We start from the raw sequence: 25,345 nt of genomic DNA, 5'->3' as shown, positions 1-25,345 counted from the left end.
GTTTAAGTCACCCAATCTATGGTGTTTTGTAACAGCAGCCTGAGCAGACTAAGACAGTGGTGTTTTACCCCATTGACATAGGAGGGAGGTGAGACTCAGAGGAGTTGGATGATTTGCTTAAAGGCACAGCGCCAATAATGGAGGGTTTAAAACTCAACTCTAGCTTGCAAATCCCTAATCTGCTCTTCTGTCTACCTGACAATGTTCCTAGAGTTCAAAGTACTGAGTTATGTACTCTTGTCCTCAAGTACTTTGTAACCCGGCAGAGGTGATACAGTTGTGCAGGTTATGAATAACCAGGGGGGACCCCTTTGCATCGTATTCACTGCAGATTTGTGTTTTATTTTCACAGTTCCTCTGGCAGATGGTAGTATCAGGTTGTATTAGTCAGGGTTCTCCAGAGAAACAGAAGTAGTAAGATATTTATATAGAGAAAGACATTTACTACAAGAGATTGGCTCACATGATTATGGAGGCTGAGAAGCCCCACGATCTGCCATCTCCTGGGCCCCAGCCTTTCTCCTCTGCCTTAGTTACCTCTAAGGGTCCCCAGAGACCCACCGAGCACAGGTGAACACGCTCTGAACAGATAGAGAAAGTGGGGCTCATTGTCAGAGGGCTAGAGAATACGATAGAGACCTGAGACTTTTCCTTCCCTCAGTAAATATGTACTGAACAGCTTCTCTCTGCCAGGCACTGTTCCAGGTTCTGGAAAGGGGGAACAGCCGAGAACAAGACAGACAAATCCCTTCTTCTCATGGGGCCTAAGGTTCCAGGAAGGGGGGATACCCAGTGATTCTTGGATAAAGTTGCACTTTTAATTGATTCACACCATCTAATTCTGCACATTTGGGGAAGGTGAGGAGTCAACATCAATGTACATCTGCCTGTTTGAGATCCTGAATGATTTGATAGCATAGACACAGGTGATCCAGGGAGTTCATAGAAACTGCTTGTCATGTTGCCTACTTTTTTCCAGCTCTCTTGGAATAGATGTTCATTGCAGGGGATGAATCCATTGACCCCTGTGCCAGCCAGTTCCAAATGGTTAGGTGAGGCAGAGCCATTAGAGGTTCATGGTGATATGTTCAGTACTATTTTGATAGTGTTACAAAATACTATCCAGAATTTCAAGAATTTCCACATCCCCCATCATGTTCCTGAAAAAACCACACATATAAGGAGCAAGAGATCCTGAGAACTGCTTTATTAATGGACACTCAGGCTTCCAATAATTCCTGATAAAGTAGAATTAGGGCATGCATCTTAGATCCTACTATAGATCCTGTTCCCACTGCAAACCTTTGGCCAAATGGGTCAAGCATGTTGTCTAGTGATGGGGTAGATAGAATGGTCACACTTACAGAGAAAGCTTTGCCCTAACTTACTCCATGTTTTAAACTTAGAAATTGTATTACAAAAGATAGTTGGTGGGGCATGTCCTCAGAAAGTCACCTTTGGCTCAGGTGTGCTCACCAAGCAGAGATGGGAAGCCCAGGAGTCATGAAGGGCAGGCTGGCACCTGGGTCAGCACTCTTGCACCATAGCCTGGTCCAGGGGTACCTGGGGCTCTGAGTAATCAGATTAGCTTGGGGTAGGGGCCTACAGGGTTCATTGCCTCCCTTGGAAAACTGGGATTAGCAGTCAAAATGATCCTCGAGCATCTAAGAGAAAGCCTTTTAATTTCAAATTTTAGAAGGAAAAAAGATAAATATGTGAAACCGTGACACCTACTACTACCCCCGCTGTCATCATTTACCAGACACCATTATGTGCCAACACTCTGCTGGTCACATTACATACCTCTCTCATTAAATGTCATCTAATGTGATCCCTATAATTACACAGAGATGTGGCTATCATAACTTGACTTTTACAGAAGAGGAAATGGATGCCCTGAGAATTTAGGAGACTTACCTGGGACTGGGAGCCACAGAACTGCATGCTAACCCAGGCTTTCTGATTCCTAAACTAAACAGTCGTCTTGCAGAATTGCTTCTCTACAGTTGTTGCACAGGAAATAAACGTTGAATGAGCAAGTTCCCAGCAGCCTATGCCTGCTCATTCATTTGTTCGGTTATTCAACAAATACTTCTCAGCTTGTACTGCAGGACACTCTTTTAGGTGTTTTAGAATTGCAGTGATCAAAAGAAAGATCTCTGCCTTTTTGGAGCTTACCACTCCTGTTCTAATTTTTTTTAATTAGTATTGCTTAGCCAAGACAACATTATTATTATCATTTTTTAATTGGCCACAATGGAATTTGAGAAAGAGTAAATACTCCCCTCTCTTTTTTTAACCCAGTTTTGTTTCTTTGTTTTGGGTTTTTTTTTCTTCTTCTTCTTTTTCATTATGCTGCAGTTTCTGAGTCCGTTTTGAATTATGCTGGCCTGGATTATGCAGATCTATGTGTTGGAGTTATTACATTTCTGTCCTGACATTTAAGTCTCAGCTCTTCGGTCATGCCTTTGGTAATCATTCAGGGGAAATGAGAAACCACCAATGAGTATATGAAGTTAAGAACCGGGGCAAAGAGGAAAGTACACTCATTAAGAGACTTGCTGAAAAGAAATGGTGTGAGGGCGTATTCGGGGAAGGTGTGGTGCAGGAGTTGGGAGTCGAAAAACCATGAGTTTGCTCTAAAGAGAGGATTTGTGCCCAAAAGGGAATGGTTAATGGAGGATGAGAGGGTGCTGAGAAACACATCAAAGTGGAAGGGATTTCAAACCACCAAGAGGAAGACGGAAAGCACCAAACTATTTTGTAAAAATGAGAGTGTCTTGAGAACTGAAAAAGGGTAAAGAAAACAGTGACTCTGTTTCCAAAAACATGTAAATTAAATGACAAATGAAAAAAATGGTGACACTAAAGCAGTTTGAGGAGGCATTTAAGGGCTAGTGCGATTCAGGAAAAGGCCTGGGGAACATGAGAAATAGCAAAGCAGATGGAAAATTAACTGAAAATTGAGACACACTGAGTGGGTTCTGGTGGCATTTATGAAACAGTAAGAGAATTATAGTCTGAAGGGAAATAGTGAATAATAATATGTCTAGAGAACATTGTGAATAATCAGATTTGGAAAGTTAAAGGAGACTTAACGAGGCAAAAGAGAGAAAATAGAAATCTGGAGGAATGAGACACTTTAAGTAATAGTTGAAAGAGCTTATGCAGCCCATATATGGTTGGCCTTTGACAAAAAGAAAGAAGGATCCTGGCAATGAGTACCCAGAATGGCTGCAATAAGCCCGGCTTTAAAAGGATGAGGTTGCATTTGGGGTGGGGTGTTAGGAAATATGACAGGGTGGAAAAAAAAAATACATGGAAACTTTATGTAAAGGTTAACTACTATTTAAGCAACAGCTGTGTACCAGGCATTGGGCCGGACATTTTATGTGCACTATTGCTAATTCCACCCACACACCTGGGAGTGCGGGATCTGTTAGGTTAAACCACATGAAACCATCATGGTTACTTCATACGGTTTAACCTGATCTGTTTTTACAAAGAAGGAAGTGGAAGCTCAGAGAATTTTAAATATATGACCCCAAGTGGCACAGCTGGGGAATAGCAGAGGCAGGCTTTGATCCCAACAATTGCTAGCAATAGCAGTTCATTCTTTAATTCACTCTGCGCCTATCTATTTTAGCACCAGCCATGTGCCAGGCACTCTGTTCGACACTAAAAATATAATACAAAACAAGGCATAAGAGGTCCCTGCCTTCATGATGCACACCGTCCATCTGCTGGTTAAAAAACAAGATGAAACACCAAAGATGGTCCAGGACAGCTGTCCAGTAGAAACATAATGTAGTCACTTATCATCTCAAATTATCTGGCCACACAGTGAACAAGTAAAAAGAAGATGAAATTAATTTTAATAATGTATCCTACTGTGACCACAGTGTCTAAATTTTTTCAACATTAAATGAATATAAAATTGTTTATGAGATCTTTTACACTATTTTTTCATACAAAGTCTTCCAAATCCAGTATGTCGTGCCCTTACGGCACATTTCTATTCAGACTAACCACACTTCAAGTACTCCATAGCCACCGGTTGGTGGTGGCTACCATATTAGAGCAGATCTAGAAAGACCTTGATAATTCTGGCCCAATTTCTTTGCAGTCATAATATAGGGAAAACAGTCCACCTGTTTTTCCATGTTATTTCTGATCCCCGTACACCAGCATTTCACAGGGCACAAAATGCAAGCCGTAGAGAAATGTTTCTTTCACCTGGACTTCAGCTTCATACACGTGAGGCTGTAGATACCAAAGGAAATTTGTAGGTGTGTGCATCACATAATTTACATATTTTCTGTTATGTATTTCACTGATTAAAAAAACAACAACAACTTGACACTTTACCATCAATGGACGATAATAACACAGAAGTGGATCCTCTGCAAACCATCAGAGCCTCCGCCATGTCCACGTTTTGCCAGCATGTCTTCATGTGTTTATTGCTCCTGGTGGAAACATCGAAGATGTAATTCGAAGCTTAGCAGCAGCCAGAATTTCTGATATTTCATCTGGTCACTAAAAGTTTTGTAATCAATTTTCAAGAGATAAACAAAACAGTGATAAGATTTTACTGTTTAATACAAGTGCCCAGCAGGTGTTAATGGGGACCAAGCAGTGGGGTGTATAATGGTTTTTCCCTGGGTAAAGAATTCTGCTCTGGAGTAAGTTTAAGTGGGAAGAAAGCCTGTGGAAATACGGATCATCCTTCCTAGAAATTAGATGGGGGAATTGAAGGTAATGGGTACTTGCTCCCTGCCAACTTCATAATGAAATTACTGTTCAGCAAATATTCTTGTTAGAGGTTTTTTTTTTTCTCCTTCCCAGGGGACTGAAGACTTTTAATGGGAAGGAAGGGAGGGAGGAAGGAAGGAAGGAAGAAAGAAGGAAAGAAGAAAGGAAGGAAGAAGGAAGGAAGAAGGGAAGGAGGGAGGGAAGGAAGGAAGAAAATAGACAATATTAACATAGAGTATGTAGACTCATTGGTCCAGAATACTGATTTTTAAAGGAACACAGAACAATGTGGAGTGTGAGAATTTCCATATAGTCGTTTCCATATAATCTGAAGAAGATGGATTGCATCTAAATAATGTCCCTGCTAACTCCATCTGATTTCACTACAAAATGGGAGGAAAGGAAATGAGCAGGGGAAACAGAGATGGGGAATTAAAGAAGAGGGAGATTTAAGTAGATTCAGCTGGCATATCAGAAGAAGACTGGGTGCTCAACAGGGCATGCTAGCTCCTAGATTAAAATGGTGACCATGACATCGGTTCACACCACATAACCCTGTGAATGGCTCTCCCCGGGCCAGGGGTCCAAGTCAAACCCAAAGCGTTCGTCCTCTGGTCTGCCGTTTCCAAACACATATCAAATTGGATATTTTCAAACCTCTTGCTAATGGACTAAATTTTTCAGTTTCACCCACATTTGGGGTGTTAGATTGACCCAACGTGAACTCTATTCACTTCAAATTATTGTATAATCAAAACTTGGCTTGAGAGCTTTTATTGGATTCAGTAAAAAACAACAAACAAACAAACAAACTAAAACCCTCGATGAATCAGCAGGCCTAACTATGAGTTTTGGACTGCAGAGACAGAATGACTTGGTTACAGATTTCCTGCCAGCCCAGGTAAAGTCCACTGGTGGGCTTCGTCTGCAATTTTTATGCTGAAATTCCATGGACAGTGTTCCATCGTGACATTTCATGGGTCTTTGCCCTTGGCCTTGAAGTTTCCTCCATGCGGTGAATCACTCCTCTACTTAAAACCTTTTGTGATCCTCATGGCCATCTGAACAAAATCCAGACCTTTAGGTCCCTTATGATCTAGCTTAAGGGATGCTCTCCAGACACATCCCACTGCCTGTCAGCTGTACTAAGCTATTTCCCCTAGCGTGTCACTTCCTTTGCTGCCTCTTCCTTGTTTAAGATGATTCCTCTGCTCTGAATGCTCTTCTCCACCTCTCCTCAACCCCTTTACTCTTGAAGATTCCCAGGAAGTCCTCCCTACATTGCAGAGATTGCGTTAGGGACCCTTCCTCTACATTCTCATGACTTATACTTACTGTGCATTGGCGCACAAGTGGCCTTCTATGTACTGTCATTGTTTATGTGTCTATGTCACTGAATTGTGAGGATGTAAGAGGGGCCACAGGCACTGTGTTTTTTATTTCTGTATTTATGGGACTCCCCATAAGGCCTGACACACAATAGACATTCAGTAACTCGTTGTTGAATCGGTAAATTATCTTCCTAGGAAATGATCAGCGATGCCTCAGATGTGCCAAATAGAATCGTGATTACCCTTTGCTTCTTCTAGAATAGCAGTGTTTGATTTTTCTGTTTCTAAACAGTATTTTGTTAAAAATAAAAACTATCTGCAGAAAATTTGGAGAATACAAAGATACACAAAAGAAAATGGAAAGTACCTGGGATCCTTCCATGCATAGACAAACCCTATTTTTATCCTCTTTTCTGCTTGTTTAACATTAAATAGCAAGCATTATCTTCATGCCATTAACTTGTCTCAAAAACATGATTTTTGAAGGACTCAAAACAGTCCATTGAATGGATACACAAAAATGTTCTTTGCCTTTTCCCCAATTTCTTAACCTTGTCCTTGGAGACCTGATTCTTCCCCCATAGGACACAGTCAGGTCTTCTGCACTGTGGCTGTCCAGGGGCAGACGTGTGATCAGTTAGGCCAATCTCTCTTTTTGGAATTATTTTTGTAATCTAGTCCTCTTCCTTAATATTTTACTTCTTTAGCTACTTTTGTTGTTAAAGGAATATAATGCAAAAAAATGCTATGACTTTGAGGTACCCTGTCTTTCTGGGGAAGTCTCTGAATGCTTCTAACCACCATACTGTATTTACTGAGTGTCTGCTAAGTGGTGTGTTTTCTTGGACGTCTTTAACATCATATTTTTCTCATGCTGCAAGGAGATGTGAACCCCTGAGAAGCCTCCCCCCCAAATCCTGGGAAATGAGCTCTGTCTTGCTCTGCATCAGAGCCGAGTGTGACTGCAGGCGAGGTGGTTTGAGGTGGGGGGTGTGGGAGGTAGAGATAAGAGTATTGTAAACAGACAGACATCACTTGTGACGAAGACAACTGCACAGTTGTTGTATAGGGCAGACATCGAGGAGCCATCCTTGACGCCTCTCTCTCCCCCACCCTCGTGTCTAACCCATCACTGAATACCTGCTCAGTATTTCTCCACTTGTGTTGCTGCTCCTACTCTTCCTTCTCCTCCTCTTTTGGGGCCACGATGGGACCAAAGCCAACACCATCTCTCACCTGAATAATAAGAGCACTGTGACCAGCCCCCCTCTACCTACTGTGGTCCCCCGCAAACCTATTCTGTACACAACATTTAAGTCATATTATACTGATACAAGAAAAGTCTGATTATATCACCTCCTTGATTAAAGTCTTCAATGTCTTTCTATTGTTTTAAAATGAAGATAAAACTCCTTAACATGGCCTGAAAAGCTTTGCACTGTCTGCCCCTATTTACCTTCTCACCCACACCACACCCCCCATTTCCCTGTCTCTCTCTGCTTTGGCCTCACTGGTTTGCACTCAGCCCTTCATAAACACTACCACAGGACCTTTGTACATGCTGTCCCCTTTGCCTGGAATGTGCTTACATCTTTTCTGATCTAGTTAATGCTGAGTCATCCTTCAGGTCAAGCTGCACTTCCTTATAGAAGCCTTGCCTGACCCCTGTTTCACTTTCACATAGCACACCCTGCCCCCTCTATTGTAGCACTTTTCATAGTTCAGTGATTAACCAATTAATACCTGTCCTCTCCCTTAGACTATAAGCTTTAAGAGGACAGAGATCATGTCTGTTTCTTCTTTATTGCCAACCAACTAGCTGAGTCCTGACATGTAGCAAATATTTGATAAATATTAGTTGAATGAATAATGAATGAATGGGATATCATTTCTTTGACGTTGTATATATACCATGTGGTTTATGAGCAAGCAGTTTCCTTTAGGGAAGCTTGTTAAAACATGCTTTCAGGGCTTCCCTGGTGGCGCAGTGGTTGAGAGTCCGCCTGCCGATGCAGGGGACGCGGGTTCGTGCCCCGGTCCAGGAAGATCCCACATGCCGCAGAGCAGCTAGGCCCGTGAGCCATGGCCGCTGAGCCTGCGCGTCCGGAGCCTGTGCTCCGCAACGGGAGAGGCCACAACAGTGAGAGTCCCACGTACCGCAAAAAAAAAAAAAAAAAAAAAAACCATGCTTTCAGATCCTCCTGTAAGAAGATCATTTGAACAGAAGTCTATAGTCTGGCAGGACAAATATGTTCTATCCCCTGTGCTTTCTGCAATAAATTACTAATGCCTATACAGGATTGGGGATTCTGGGATTGATTACAGGCTCATGAAAAAGAATGCATGGAAGTTAGCAGAGCCTGTGTGGGTGCTGATGCTTCCGCAGATAAGACGCTCCTTCTGATGAGTTTACACCTTCTCAGTTTTATGCTGATGGTGGCATCCACTTATTTGTTTGAAACCTCTTTAATTCTTCCCTAAACATTTGTTTTCCTCTTCCTCTCTCTAGATTTATGGTCAATGTGACATGGGATGGCAAAGACTTGTCCTTCACTGAGGAAGGCTATCAGGTGCACCCCAGGCTGGTGGTCATCGTGCTGAACAAGGACCGCGAATGGGAAAAGGTGAGCATCCTCCTGTGTGCCGAATGCAGGGGAGGCAGGAAAGGTGTGGGCAGCAAGGGAGCTCAAACTACTCCTTTTCCCAAAGTATTTCCCTCTGAGCAGCTCCACATGTCATTCCATGACCCCTGATGGAACAAGACAGACAGATACTGTAAAGTGGAGATACTTTCCCTGGGTGAACTGTGGCAGTTGTGTGCTGTTCGTTGTGTTGGGTTCTCAAATCTGAGTAGGTAGTGTCCTTGAAAGACTTAAGGTAATTTAAAAGCAGTGAAGTTTGGTTCACATCATTGCAGTAGCAAGTGTTCACTCTCTGGCAATGATCACACCAGTTTGCCTAAACCTCATAATGGGGTACGATATTCACACATTTTGCCCTACGAATGAACCCCTTGTATGTTCATGTACTTAGTCTTTTGCTTTGAATCAACTCATTTCCAAAACTTAAATGTATCGCTTCTGCAAATCATGGATTGGAGAGGGTTGTATTTCTTGTAAAGCACATTTTCTAGAACATATATAATAACTATAAAAAATCCATGTTCAGGAAAAGCTCATCCGAGGTACGGCACAGGGGACTTTCTAGAGTTATGGCAATATTCCTTGTCTTGAACATTTGTCAAAATGCATCAGACTATCACACAAGATTTGTTTCATTGCATGCCATTGTATCTAAATTAAAAGATATATTTTGAAACTGTTCAAATTGAGATTCCCTGCACAATTAATTACCAATGTTTACTAGTTTTCATACTTAACTCCCTGACATGAGTACTAGTTATGAGAACAATAGCCATTGTTTATTGAGCGCTTACTTGATATTTGCTTTAGGCGGTACACCCAAGCTCTGAGTGACGACTTGGTTTATTCATTCATTCCACAAATGTTTATTCAGTGCCTGCGATGTGCCAGGCACTATTCTTGATGCTTGGAATCTATCAGTGAACAGGAGAGACAAAACAACAATTTCTGATTCATGGAACTTAGACGCTGGTGTGTGTGTGGAGAGGGATGGGTTGGGATTTTGTGCACTTTTGTGATGCTTGAGAAAAGCACTGGATTCTGTCCCCGGGTGTTACCTCTGCTCTTCCCTCTGGTAAACCCTGCAGCCCACTGTCCTAAGTGGCTCACATCTCCACGTCTGAGCTGGTTCCTTTATGTATCTGGGACTTTGAACATGCTTTTTTTTTTTTTCTTTCCTGTAATGCTTCCCTGTATCCTTACTTTCTTTTATTCATCCTTCAAATTCTGGCTTCTCTCTCCTCTTGCAAATGGAAAGTCAAAATGCAAGTTATTTTTTTCTTGTCCATAATAAGAGGTAGAGAACTTGAGCCTTTCTGCCTTTTGTTATTACATTTTGGAGTTATTTTTCAACCTTTTGAAGTTACACAGTCTGAGGATCACTTTTGGAACTGTAAAATCATTCTCGTTGGTTGGATTTAACCAGTCCTGGGTCAGGCTTGGCTCACACCTGTGGATTCTCTGTGCTGCCTTTGGACGTACCTCATTTGCCAGGGAGCCTGTTTACAGGGAGGCCACTGTAGTGCAGGTGATAACATTGCATAAAAGAAGGCGGCCCTTGATAGGCTTCATTTCCACATACAGAAAATACCCTTTTAATATATTGTGTGTCCTCCTTCAAATTTCTGTTGAAATATAGCAATTTCCCAAAAAGGCAGCTCCGGGAATTGCTGCGGAGTTGAGCTTAGAATGTACAAATGCTTCCTGTAGTTGGTCTATTCTCTCAGCGCTCAGGGGAACCAGTGCTTCAGAAATAACTCCTTGTGCTTCTGTCTCGAAGAAAGAGGAAGCCAATGGAGCAGGTAAATACCAGTCATGTTATCCTTAAAGCCGTCCCCCAGCAGCACATGCTGGTACAGCCGGTCAGCAGAGGGGAAGGTCTGCAGAAGGAGGGAGCTGTTATTCTGGGACTCGGGAGATTTCTTTTCATCTCTGAGGTCACTCAGTGGAGTCACTAGAAGCAGCTTGTAATGAGGGTGTCTTGGAAAACACGACAAGCCCTTAGAGGGACATTTCTGCTGGGCCTTTGTGTGCAGCTGGCGTAGATTAGTCCAGTGCTGTGCACAGTGCCTGCTTGTGTTCGGCAGACATAGAACTCAGGTCTGAGCAGACTTTCCTCTTGTAAATTGGGACTTCCATGCCCTCTGCCTCTCCTTTTTTTTTCGATGGCTTTGCTCTGCATTACAGCTTAGTGGGTCCAAGCCTTCCCAGAGATGCTTGGAAATAATACCCTGGTTACAAGCCAATTGGCAGCCCAGGCCAACACAATAAACACCCTCTGTGGGCCAACTCTATGGCCAACATTCCATCTGCACCAGAGTGAGGCAAGGATGAATGGGATACCACCCCTCTCCTCAAGTAGCTCATTACTGAGCCATGTCTGGGGAGAGAGGGGTGGACTTGACTTGGTCAAATGGGTAAGTCTTCACGAGGGTGGGGACATTGAGTAAAAGATTGGATCTCTCCATGGTGAATCATCTTATTAACTACTTGAAAAAATGCTTTGGGAATAATTCTATTTACCATTTTAGGGTTACACCAGTCTAAAATGAAAAAAGTATGTGTGTATATGCACATGCATATAACATACATACAGACTAGTTTTAAAAAGCATATATATTTAGAGAGAAAGAAAGAGGGAGAAAGAGAGGGGGAGGGAGAGAGATTTAAAGAAAGGTTTTTAAAGCAGTTTTGACTTCAAGCATGAATGGGACAAAAATCATAAATATTAAAGTAAAACAACCCTCTTCTCTTCTACAGAAGCTCTAATTAAAGATGGTAGAGATGCCCCAGAAGACAAAAGGGAGACCCATCATTACGTCTTCCTGAATGAAGGGCCCCATTCCCGTCTCTCTGATGTGTCTGCTTCCCTCTTTATTCTCACCACTCTGTTTGCATTCTCTTTGGTGCCCTTGATCTCAGTTGCTTTCCACACTGTGATGACTCCCAGATCCTCTCTCCAGCCCAGATCTCCTGATCTCCAGACTTGGCACCAGGACTCCCTTACACGGACAGCCCACAGACCTCCACTTCATCTTGTCCAAAGCCAAAGTCACCATCTTCTTCTCTCAAATATGGTTATTCTCCTGTGTCCCAGCAAAGAAAGCTTCATTCTTATCCTCCCAATATCCTCCAAGCCCTCATGGTCACTTGTCATCTGCTCATTCTCTGTCTCAGTTCCTGTCTCTTTGAACACTTTCCTCTTTTTGCCAAGGGCACCCCTTCCATTGATTCTACATCTGGATAATCCAAATCAGGCCGGGTCCTTACCACTTTGTACAAACCTGTATACTAACTCCTAAGAGTGTTAGCAGCTTGTGTTATAATTATTTGCTTGCATGTTCATCTTCACTTGGACTGTGAGCCCCATCAGAGAAAGGTCTGTTCCTTCCACATGTTTCTTTGGCTGTACCACAAGGTGCTATTTCTTTTTTTTTTTTTTTTTTTTTTTTTTGGCCGTACGCGGGCCTCTCACTGCTGCGGCCTCTCCCGTTGCAGAGCACAGGCTCCGGACGCGCAGGCTCAGCGGCCATGGCTCACGGACCCAGCCGCTCCGCGGCATGTGGGATCCTCCTGGACCGGGGCACGAACCCGTGTCCCCTGCATCGGCAGGCGGACTCTCAACCACTGCGCCACCAGGGAAGCCCACAAGGTGCTATTTCTAATGCCTAAAAGGGCCTCTATACAATCTGCTGGTAATGCTGACTTCAATCACCATTTACTAAGAGCTACTCTATACCAAGAACTATGCTGAGAGTTTTATGTCCATGAGCTCATTTAGGCATTTCAACAACTCATCTACAGTAGGTATTCTTATCCTTGCCTCATAAATGGAAATTCCGGTTCAGAGAAGCCAGGGACCTGCCTCAGATCCTGCATGTGGTAGAAGCAGGATGTGAATGGAGGACTGCCTGACCACAGGCTGCATTCCTAATTCCTACATCGTACTGAATTACAGCTGGTGGGAAAGGAATATTTTAGAGGAGAAATTAAGGGAGTTCCTCCTGTCCTTAGAGTGACACCCACCTCCTTATTCTCACTGGATGCAGCAGATTTCACTCAAACCCAACCAGCTGGAACTTGGGGTATAAGCATTTATCTCGTCGCACAGGCCGTCTCTTCTGTTCTATAGAAGTTCCACCTTCCAATCTGGCTCACTGAAGAAGGGGTTGTACCCTGTTCCTGTGTCTTGTGCATAATGAAGCAGATGCCAGTTAAAGAATTCCTAGTACAGATACGATAAAGGAGATCTTAGAAAAAGCTAAGATTGATCCCCAGTTCTGGCTGTGGCATATCAGTGTGTTACCAGATCTATCGAGGCTTTCACCCACAGTGGTGTATGCATGGGGTGCAGTTTTCCCATGGTGGGGTCTCTAATTAGAGAATGTCATAACTCCCTCCCTTCTAAATCATTGTATTTTAACTACCCCTCCATCACTTTCCCACCACATTTAACCTAGATGGCTTGGTGAGTCTCAAGAACGCATGTGCAGAAGATTTCTAGTGTGTGTGTTTGCTTGTGTGTATGTGTGTGTGTATGGTATCAGTTATCTGCCAAAAGGTTCATCCTGCTAAAAGATGGAAATATTTATGCAAACATTATACTTGGCATCTGCATACACATACTCCAATGATTATGTTAAAGAAAATCACGGAGGAAAATTATAATGGAGAGGACACCAGTAAGTTACAGTTGATAGAACAATTGTGCGAATTGCTAAAACTGAAGTGCATTGTTTATACGTCCTACAAGCAGCCAGAAATACATATGGCTTCTACTATGTGCTTGCTTTGCTTAGAAAAACGATGGCAGTGCATTGATGAAGCCATGAATTCTGGCTATGACTAGCACTGAGAGAATACTGTCTGTTTTCAGGTTTTCACTTTTTCCTTTACCACTATATCTCTGGTGCTCAATAGCTGTGACTCAATAAATATTTATAGAATGGATACGAGAATGAAAGGATTTTTTTTCACGAACTTCCCCAAATGAGGAACAGCTGTTATTGTGGTCATTTTACATGTGTGGTCCTGTGGGCTACCCATATCAGAGTAACCATGGGAAAGATGTAAAGGTGCTAAGGCTTTTGCGGTACTAGCACTACCTCAAACCTACAGAATAATCATTTCTGATTCTGCTTTTTCATAAGCTCCCCTAGCAATGCCCATTAAAGATATAGAACTACTGCTTTAGGACATGGATTTACTCTTTGTTATCTTGAAAAAATGGTTTCATCTAGGTCATCCTGGCTATCAAGATTTCCTGCTTCCTGTCTTTGTCCTTCTTTCTTCCTTTGGAATACACAGCTTAGTAGCAATGCTAAAGAGCAGTGGTACAGGAGAAAAGGAAATAAGGAAATTGGAGTCCTGTAGCACCTAGAGTAATCTCTGCTGAATGAGACAGTAACAGTGCCAAGTGAAATGTTTATGGATGTAGTATAGTTCCTATCACCTGGTGTGTCCTCAACAAATATTGAGTTATTAAATAACTGGTATTTTAGTTAATCTGTCCCCCTTAAGCAGAGATGGTTGAATTTGGGATATATAACCCTTATTTATTCACACTTTTATTCTGTCAAGCAAAATTTCCTGAGTACCTACTATGTGCAAGCCATTGTTGAGGGTTGCAATGAGACATGTACCTGCCTTAGAGTGTCATAGGGCATGAGGAGATGCTCGTAATTGCAAGACAGTATGAAATTGCCACAGAAGATGCTCTGATAAAAGTCTATGATGTTTGGAGAAGGGATATATTACATGTAGGCTGGCTGATCAAGGGCATCTATACAGAGGACTTCTAATTTGAGCAGGGTCTCAGATGAGACCTTCTGAACATGTGTGGGGAGGCCATTCCATGCAGAAGGACCATTGAAAGCCAAAGTCCAGAGGCAAGCGTGCTCAAGGCTCATTTGAGAAAGAGTTCAATGTGTTTGAAACATAGCTTGTATGGTAGGCAGGATTCTAAGAATGATCCCCAATGACCCTCACTCTTCTATAATCCTCTCTTCTAGGAGGATGACCTGTGAATATGACGAGATATGCCTTCTGTGATTGTTACGTTAGATAGCAAAAGGAGTTTTTCAGTGGACTTTGAGTTAATCAAAAGGAGTGTTATCAGGCTGGGCCTAACCTAATCACATGGGCCTTTTTTTGGCGGGGGGTGTATAGTTGTTTTACAATACTGTGTTCGTTTCTACTGCACAACAAAGTGAAGTAGAGTTCCCTGTGCTGTATAGCAGGTTCTCATTAGTTATCTATTTTATACATATTAGCTAGTGTATATATGTCAATCCCAATCTCCCAATTCATCCCACCCCCCCTTTCCCCCCTTGATGTCCATAGGTTTGTTCTCTACACGTGGGCCTTTTAAAAGTAGAGAGTTTTCTGAAACTAATAGCAGAAGAGGAAGTCAGAGAGATTTGAGCATAAGCAGGAATTGTCTGACTGCTGGATTTGAGGATTGAGAGGGCCACATGACAAGGAAGCAGGTGGCCACTAGGAGATGAGTTTAGTCTCTGGCCAACAGCCAGCAAGGAAACAAGGGCTTCAGTCCTACAACCTCCAGGAACTGAACTCTGCCAACAACCCGAATGAGTCTGCAAGTGGATTCTTCCCAGATCCTGCAGCTATGAGCCCAGCTGAGTGACAGCTTGGTTTTGGCCTCATGTGACCCTGAGCAGAGAACCCAGCTGAGCCCCGCTGGACTTCTGACCTACAGAACTGTGAGGTCATAAGGGAGCATTGTTTCAAGTGGCTATGTTTGAGGCCATTTGTTACATGGCAATAGAAGACAAAAGCAGATTGTTTAAAGGGAAAATATGGGAATGAAGGACCATACTGGAGTTTGAATTATACACTGTGGGATTTTATTCAGTCACCTTTGGGGTACTGTTGAAGACCTTGAGATGGGAGAACAGCATAAAAATAATAATAGTAATAGCTAATACTCGTTTAGTATTGATGATACACCATGCAGGGTGCTAAGCGTTCAAATATATAAACGTATCTAATGCTCACATGAACACTGTGATGCAGATACTATTACCCTCTTTTACATATGAAAGGGATAAATAAGGCCCAGAGAAATTCAATAACTTGCTCAAGATGACAGAGCTAATAAGTTGCAAAGCCAGGATAAGAACCCCATCGCCTGTTCTCTTAGATAAAAACTAAACTACTTCTTCAAAAATAAAATGGTGATTGGCATGGATCTTGGGGAAATTTTCTAAGGGACTATTTAAGTAGCTCAGGTTGAAGGGAATGTAGGTGTGAACAAGAACAGTGGCAATGGCATCTGAGAAATTTCAGCAACAGAACTGAAAGCACATGGCACTGACTGTGTGATTTGCTGAGAGATTTGTGAAAAAGAGAAGTCAGAAAGATTTAAAAAAAATTTTTTTAGGCATGGGTTTGTGTTTAGGCATTTCTGGACTGAGCACTTCCAGAAGAAATTTGTCATGCCTGTAAATGACATGGTTCATCTCTCATCCCTTCCTCTCCCTCTCTTTCCCTTTCTCTCTTTCCTTTATTCTCCAAAACCCACAGCTAAAATCAAGTGGCCTTTTGTAAAATGGGTTTGGTAATATCACCACCTTAGCAGAAGCTGTGTGAAATTTAATTTGTTTCCTTATATAATGATCATTAAGTTTCTCAAATGATGTAAGCCACAGAGAGGGAAAATTAAGCCATTACAAAAGATTTAAAATTATCCTCTGACTTCCCTAGAGTCATGCGTGGTGACTGTTTTAAATACCTACACGGTACAATTTGTTAGGTCACAGTGGGGAAAGTGCAATAGGTCTACAGCAAATGAACACATCAAACTGAAATGAGTAATGCCACCTCCGTGTGTGTGTGTGTGTGTGTGTGTGTGTGTGTGTATCTGTTTCTGTCTTGCATGGTTCTCTTTCTTTCCTTCCTTCTTTCCTTCCTTCCTTCTTTCTTTCCTTCCTTCCTTCCTTCCTTCCTTCCTCCCTCCCTCCCTCCCTCCTTTCTTCCTCCCTCCCTCCCTTCCTTCCTTCCTTTGTTCCTTTCTTTCTTGCAGTTGTAATATAAGCCTAACTCCAAAAAGAACAGCAATTGAACCATGCTTTTCTGCAAGGCAATAGTCTGCTAATAGTTTTCTAGATTTCTGAAATTTAAAAAAGAGCAGTTCATAGAAAAGACATCTCTATGGGAACATGCCTTGATGGGAATGTTGATGACAAAGATGATTGATGGCAATGATGATGATGGTTCTGTTGATTGACGGGGGGTCATGATGGCAGCAGCTGTCATTTGTTACACTCCTGTTATATGCCAGACACCAAGCAGAGTGTTTTCAATACATTATCTCACTTAAATATCACAATATTCTCTGCACTTTCTCATATATAAAAGGGAGGTAATAATAGTACTTACCTCATAGGGTTGTTGGGAAAATTAAACAAAATATTATGTCAAGTGCTTAGAACACTGACTGGCACATAGTAGATGATCAGTAAATGCCAGCTCCAGTTATCATTAGAGCTCCATATTATGGGAGAGAACGTGAAAGCTGCATGGAATGAATGACTTGCCCAAGGTCATATAATGGTGAAGGCAGAATTTGAACATAAACAGTATTACAATAGAACCAGAATCAACCAGTATGTCATCTGGAGTATCCATCTCTACCCAACTCACAAACCCAGTTTGATAAGGAAGCTGTCTGAGAGTGAAGGGGCATAATTAAGCTGACAGATGGTATAAATGTAAGACAAAAGCTGTACCCTTGACAGCTTGCCTTGCCATCAATTATGAAAATGAGTGAATAGATTATTGAAATGATCTCAGATGAGTAAATTATTCAAAGAGCCTCTCAGTTGGAAGTATTTCTAGAAACTCCTGAACAGACAGATGAAAACCTTTTTTTTTTTTCTGACTGGGTCATCAACTCTTCAGTGTTGTAAGTGAATGCAAAGCCCTGAGCTCCTGTGATAGAGGGGAAAGAGAGGAAGGGAGGAAAGGAGAGAATGAGAGGATGAACACCAGGCTTTAGTCTCAATGCTGCAGAACATAGAATAGACTTCCTCCATTATCTAGGAGAAAGGTTTTTTTTCTAACTATGTTCCCTGGAATGCTAGCTTCTTTCATAGTGCCACAGGGGTCTCTGACTGGATAGGGGTTAATGAGACAAGATCCAGCTATAGCCAGAGATGGTAAAGCTTTATCTGATTGGTATATTGGTGCTCCAAGCAAGCTTTTTCAGGGAAAAGATACAAAATTTCTAAAATAATTTTGAAAGTGAGTAGAGTAAGGGGATTGAATTTAGACATCCTCTGAATATAAGGCAAATAAATGGTAAGCATTTGTTGAGCACCTACTATAAGCCAAACCTTACAACATTGGCTTTATATTTATTATTTCACTTCAGCTACAGTGATAACCCTATGATGTAGGTGGTATTCTCTGATTGTTGAGTAGGGAAGACCTGGAGATACTCAGTGACATTTTTTCAATAGCTGAGAAAATATTCAAATTTGGTCTTGTGAGTCTCCCAGTCTGGTGCTCATTCCGCCACTTGACACAGTTTCTAGGATGAATGATGGGAATTTTCATAAAGGACCTAGAGATTCTTGTGAATATTATCTTCCTTGGAGGTTGAGTGGAGGGAATGAATGACAATACCTAGCCCTTTTTGTAGACTTAAATCTTACTCTTTAGGATACATTAATTATTAACAACGAATGTCCCATGTGATTGATCTATATGTTTATTTATCTGTCCACCCAGCCAATCATCCAGTGATCAGTCATCTACATAATAAACCATCCGTCCGTCTATCCATCCATCAACCCATCTGACCAACCAACTTTCATCCATCCACCTGGTCAGCCACTCTCGACGCCCCCCCCCAATTACCCACTGCTGATCTGTTTGCCATGTACCTACTCTGTGCCAGGCTGGGGGTAGGTGTGGGTGAAGCCAAAATGAATAATACAGTGTCCCTACCCTCAGGAAGGTCACAGTCTAGTGGGAGAGACAGAGAAATGAACTTTCAGTTGCAACATAGATGGGTGTTAATAGTAGAGGTAAGCCCAGGGCACTGCAGGACACCTACCCAGCCTGGGTATTAGGAAAGGGATGAGAAAAGGCTTCCTCGAAAGAGCTAACATATGTCCTGAGTCCTAAAGGATGAAGAAGAGTTATCTAAAGGGTGAAGATCATTTGGCCCATTTTATTAACTGAATCACAAACATTTGAAGCCCCTTATTATTTGTTCCTCATTTCACAGTTTATCCAGTTAGCTAGCTGTAGCTGGATTGCTTCCCACCCACCTACAACCACCAGACCTCCATGATTTGCTGTCTGGACCTGCTCTCTACTTTCTTAGCATTGTGTCTGTCATGTTTGTTATTTCCCTCATTTACATGCTGATGGTGCAGACAGGAATGACATTTGTCTGTAAGAAAAGAGGCAGAACAGTGAAGAGTACTCTACCCCAGCAGTCTGCTTCTGGCTACAAGTGGCTGTGTCAGGCTGCCTTCTGTAGCTGCAGCTTGGTTTTCTCATCTGTGCTATTGGCAGCAGAAGCTGCACTTCCCACTACGCTGTTTTTCTTGGCTTTGGAGCCTGGGTTGGGCCAGAGAGAAAGGCAGATAGAAAAAGATTGAATATTCTGAGTGTTGATCTCTAAACTGTGAAAGACTTACTGTGCTTTCTAGATGCTGAAGACGAGAAAATTGGCTATCTGATACCTTGATATATTTCCCCACATTTTAAAAATAATAATAAAACATAATAATTTCTGCGTCCTAGTTATAGCCTAGGGGCTTTATATTCATTACTTTGACCCCTTTTAAACAGATATTGACATGAGTACTATCATGCCTTCCCCAGTTTATATATAAAGAAAATGAGGCTCTGAGAAGATTGATGACTGGCCCAAGGTTACAGAAGCAAGTAAGTGGCAACTTCTAGATTCCAGCTCAGGTCTGTCAGATGATAAAGTCAATTTTATTTTGACAACACCATATGGTAGAGTTGGGGGTTCTTTGTATATTGATAGTGAAAGTTGTGATTGCTTTAATTATGAAAACCTACCTTGGGAGCCCCCATCCCTGCATCCCTGGACATGCTCTCAGTATTTGCAAGATGGGCTGTTAGAGGTACAAGATTCTCCACTGAACCAGGCCTCTCTTCCTGATCTTAGCCCAAAACATTCTACTGAGTTGCATGAAAGTCTGCCGTATAATCAGCCTCTCGCATCTTTGTGCAGAACCAGTCAGCATTCCTCTGCCAACTTAAAGCTGTCAGTTGCCCTCCACTCCTACAATATGCCGTGTGTTCATTCCTCATTACTCCATCATACGTTCATTATCTGTAGCCGTTGTCTTTTGAAAATGTGTTTTAAAACTCATTGCAATCATATCTATAGAGTTCTTGGAGTCTATTTTCCTTCCATTTGAATTATAATTCTGCAAATTAGAAAGATGGAATGGACCTGTTTGAGAAGGAAGGAGGTAGGGGCGGAATCATCTTGATTTCTCTCAGTGTGCAAATAAAGACTCCATTGGAAATGCATGTAAGGGAAAAAATCCTGAAGTTGGGAAAAGACAAGAGAATCAATTCTCATTCCCTTGAAGGGAGTTGTAAAATGACTTGAAGAAAACAATGTCCCCTTGATTATGCTGTTTTTAACTTTAAAGTTGAAACAGACAATCTGAGTTGGAAGAATCCTGATTCTTCATATCATTCCCCACCGTACTGGCCTCTATGTGCACAGCAGATTATAGTTGATGGCATATTTTTTCTTTCCATGATTAAAGTGTGTTTGAAGAAAACAGGACAGGCAGATACGAGGTAGAAAAGGAGAGCAAGATTTGGATTTGGATAAGAGATCCTGACAACCACCCTTCCTAGAGGAAAAGCAGGAACATTTACCTTGTTTTAACAAGTGAGGAGCTGAGATTCAGACAGAGTAAGAAACTTGACCAGGGTTCCTTGGCAGGGACTGTACACATCTCTCTCCACAGATGCTTTCGAGTTGGTGCCTTGAATCAACACAGAAGGATTTGAGTTTCATTACCAAAATGACACCCTGACCTTTGCATTCAGAAATTGTCACCTCGTTGAAAATGGATGAGGATTCAAAAATGTGGGACACCCATCCAGTTATACTATAAATCAATCAGGACAGAAGTTGGAGACAAAGCTGTGTCTAATCCAGAGCCCAACTCCCAAATCAGTGTCCAAAGGTAAGAGAGTGGTACATGCAGGCAAAGCCAGGTCAGCACCATTGTCAGCAGAAATGGGCTGATGCCCTCGTTCCCACTTCATTGAGCCTGGCACTGGTTAGTAGCTGAGACAGTTAGGAGAGAGGGGTATTTGATCAATTTCATAGGAGTTGATAGTTCTGAGACCCAAGTCAACCCTGAAAAGTTGCCATTCTTTGTATTTCTCAGATAATCAGTGTCTCCATCCGTAAAACGGAGCCAATGGTAATACCTACCCCATGGGGTTGCTGTAAGGATATTAATCCTAGCATTTATTAAATGCTTCCTGTATGTCAGAAAGAGCTTTAGATACATGATTTCTCTTAATTCATACAAAATCTTATGAGATTGGTACTATTAATATCCCCATTCTATAAATGAGAAAACTAAAGAATACAAAGAACTGGTTAATTTCCAAGAATCTGAACCGAGTTTTGAACCCCCATTTTTCTGATTCTGAAACCCATGCTTTGACCACTAAGTTCTGTTATATTCCTCAATCAAATTCTAAAATGCAGGGGACATCACCCAGTGCTGTGGGAGGTAGAGGATGCAAGTGGGAAAAGCACGCAGTTTGTTTTTCTGATATATAATAATTCCAAATAGTGAAAACAAAGAGCCTAACAATTGCTTTTTTTTTTTAACATCTTTATTGGGGTATAATTGCTTTACAATGGTGTGTTAGTTTCTGCTTTATAACAAAGTCAATCAGTTATACATATACATATGTTCCCATATCTCTTCCCTCTTGCGTCTCCCTCCCTCCCACCCTCCCTATCCCACCCCTCCAGGCGGTCTCAAAGCCCCAAGCCGATATCCCTGTGCCAAGCGGCTGCTTCCCACTAGCTATCTACCTTACGTTTGGTAGTGTATATATGTCCATGCCTCTCTCTCGCCCTGTCACAGCTCACCCTTCCCCCTCCCCATATCCTCAAGTCTGTTCTCCAGTAGGTCTGTGTCTTTATTCCTGTCTTACCCCTAGGTTCTTCATGACATTTTTTTTTCTTAAATTCCATATATATGTGTTAGCATACGGTATTTGTCTTTTTCTTTCTGACTTACTTCACTCTGTATGACAGACTCTAGGTCTATCCACCTCATTACAAATAGCTCAATTTCGTTTCTTTTTATGGCTGAGTAATATTCCATGGTATATATGTGCCACATCTTCTTTATCCATTCATCTGATGATGGGCACTTAGGTTGTTTCCATCTCCGGGCTATTGTAAATAGAGCTGCAATGAACATTTTGGTACATGACTCTTTTTGAATTTTGGTTTTCTCAGGGTATATGCCCAGTAGTGGGATTGCTGGGTCATATGGTAGTTCTATTTGTAGTTTTTTAAGGAAGCTCCATACTGTTCTCCATAGTGGCTGAACCAATTCACATTCCCACCAGCAGTGCAAGAGTGTTCCCTTTTCTCCACACCCTCTCCAGCATTTATTGTTTCTAGATTTTTTGATGATGGCCATTCTGACTGGTGTGAGATGATATCTCATTGTAGTTTTGATTTGCATTTCTCTAATGATTAATGATGTTGAGCATTCTTTCATGTGTTTGTTGGCAGTCTGTATATCTTCTTCGGAGAAATGTCTATTTAGGTCTTCTGCCCATTTTTGGATTGGGTTGTTTGTTTTTGTTATTGAGCTGCATGAGCTGGCTTGTAAATTTTGGAGATTAATCCTTTGTCAGTTGCTTCATTTGCAAATATTTTCTCCCATTCTAAGGGTTGTCTTTTGGTCTTGTTTATGGTTTCTTTTGCTGTGCAAAAGCTTTGAAGTTTCATTAGGTCCCATTTGTTTATTTTTGTTTTTATTTCCATTACTCTAGGAGGTGGGTCAGAAAGGATCTTGCTGTGATTTATGTCATAGAGTGTTCTGCCTATGTTTTCCTCTAAGAGTTTGATAGTTTCTGGTCTTACATTTAGGTCTTTAATACATTTTGAGCTTATTTTTGTGTATGGTGTTAGGGAGTGATCTAATCTCATACTTTGACATGTACCTGTCCAGTTTTCCCAGCACCACTTATTGAAGAGGCTGTCCTTTCTCCACTGTACATTCCTGCCACCTTTATCAAAGATAAGGTGTCCATATGTGCGTGGGTTTATCTCTGGGCTTTCTATCCTGTTCCATTGATCTATCTTTCTGTTTTTGTGCCAGTACCATACTGTCTTGATTACTGTAGCTTTGTAGTATAGTCTGAAGTCAGGGAGCCTGATTCCTCCAGCTCCGTTTTTCGTTCTCAAGATTGCTTTGGCTATTCGGGGTCTTTGGTGTTTCCATACAAATTGTGAAATTTTTTGTTCTAGTTCTGTGAAAAAGGCCATTGGTAGTTTGATAGGGATTGCATTGATTCTGTAGATTGCTTTGGTTAGTAGAGTCATTTTCACAATGTTGATTCTTCCAATCCAAGAACATGGTATATCTCTCCATCTATTTGTATCATCTTTAATTTCTTTCATCAGTGTCTTATAATTTTCTGCATACAGGTCTTTTGTCTCCTTAGGTAGGTTTATTCCTAGATATTTTATTCTTTTTGTTGCAGTGGTAAATGGGAGTGTTTTCTTGATTTCACTTTCAGAGTTTTCATCCTTAGTGTATAGGAATGCCAGAGATTTCTGTGCATTAATTTTGTATCCTGCTACTTTACCAAATTCATTGATTAGCTCTAGCAGTTTTCTGGTAGCATCTTTAGGATTCTCTATGTATAGTATCATGTCATCTGCAAACAGTGACAGCTTTACTTCTTCTTTTCCAATGTGGATTCCTTTTATTTCCTTTTCTTCTCTGATTGCTGTGGCTAAAACTTCCAAAACTATGTTGAATAAGAGTGGTGAGAGTGGGCAACCTTGTCTTGTTCCTGATCTTAGTGGAAAAGCTTTCAGTTTTTCACCATTGAGGATGATGTTGAGCCTAACAATTTCTGAGCGTTGACTGTGCCACAGGCCCTGAGCCAAATATATTACATACATTATCACGTTTTATGTTCACCAGAACCCTAAATGGTAGATTTCATAATTAGTTTTATTTTACAGATGAGAAAACTGAGGCTGGAGAAGTGAATTAATTGCAACACGGTCACCCAGCCACTTCATAACTTGAGGGATTATAAATAACATATGTGAAATATCCAGCAAAGGGCCTAGTACGTAGTAGAAAAAGTTTAACAAATGGGAGCCATTATGCAAAGTACAGTGTGGATTTTTTAATGACAATTATCAAGGGTTTTTTGTTGTTTTTGTTGTTTGTTTGTTTTTGCATTTTGAGTGGGTTTCTGGAAGCCTACTGCTGGCATTCTCTTTTCTCAGAGGAGTTGGGCTTCAAGTTTAAAGATGAACATACTAAAGAATCATTGTATCTGTTTTCTCTTTGAGTCCCGTGTAAGGAGTTGAATACTGAAACATAGGCAATTAAGCAAGTCCTGGGCCAGCAGACAGAAAACTGTCTCTAGTTCTTTCACCTATTTGCTGTCCTTATCTGGTCCACGTTACTTGAATGAACATTAGTTTACTGCTCTGAAAAGTTGTAATAATATCTCCACCTTTGTGTGACTCTCTGCAATGAAGGCCAAATGAAATGAGATAATAAATAGCAACTTGTAACCCACAAAGGGCTATATAAATTCTGGGGATTTTATATTATTAACCTCATAATGACATTTAGCACTCTGGCCAGGATGATTCTTCCAAATGTGTCTTGGAAATTTATCTGAAATTTCCTTTTTCTACTTCTTTTCTTTTTTCCCACAATACAGCTTCTTAACCAGTTGAGAACTCAAAAGTACATTCATAAGGTTTCATTTTGGGGCATAAGGATCCAAGAAAGCTTGGGTTACATTTATAGTTATGAAATTAATAGTGTGTATTAATTGTGCATAACCTCAAGCCAGCAAATGGAATTAAAAATAATTGTCAGGCCTTTGGATTTATTGATAGAGCTAAAGTAACACCAGGCTGCTTTTGGCAAGACCTTCTCTGTGTGCAGAATTATATTAATAGGCAATATCAGTTCTATCTAAAATAGAGAGAGTAAGTGAAGAACTTATCTGCCTCCCTTTGGGGGAAAAAAGCAAGTGCATTTCCTAAATGACATCTTGGTATATAAGACCTGGGCTTGGAGTTTTAATAAAATTAATGAAAAAATTGAAGGTAAGATGATGAGTTCTGCTCTGAGCCTGTTGAGTTTGAGGTTTCCTGGAGGCAGTAGAGAGGAGCTGGTGAAAGACAGCCATGTCTGAGAATGGTCAATATAGAGATGATAACAGAAGGGTGAGTAGTAGATGCCTGAGCATGGAGGTCTGAGGACAGGAGGGAGGGTCAGGACATGTAAAACGTGTGCAAAAAAGAGAGAAGCTTGTATTTTGGCGGAGCTGGAGAAGTCA

General features: G+C 41.4%; 1 protein-coding gene across 1 annotated transcript in view; it reads left to right on the top strand.

Annotated features, from left to right (window-relative positions):
• The window catches only part of GRIN2A (glutamate ionotropic receptor NMDA type subunit 2A), a 374,217-nt gene that overhangs the window by 240,448 nt on the left and 108,424 nt on the right, over positions 1 to 25,345 (top strand). The window contains exon 3 of the mRNA XM_049699105.1: positions 8,596 to 8,710. Coding sequence (XP_049555062.1) covers positions 8,596 to 8,710 — 115 coding nt within the window. The remainder of the gene's footprint in view (positions 1 to 8,595; positions 8,711 to 25,345) is intronic.

Source organism: Orcinus orca, chromosome 16 (assembly GCF_937001465.1).
Source record: "Orcinus orca chromosome 16, mOrcOrc1.1, whole genome shotgun sequence".
NCBI classification, from domain to species: Eukaryota; Metazoa; Chordata; class Mammalia; order Artiodactyla; family Delphinidae; genus Orcinus; species Orcinus orca.
Note: the sequence above shows the minus strand (reverse complement) of the source record. Positions and strands in the feature narration are given on the sequence as shown.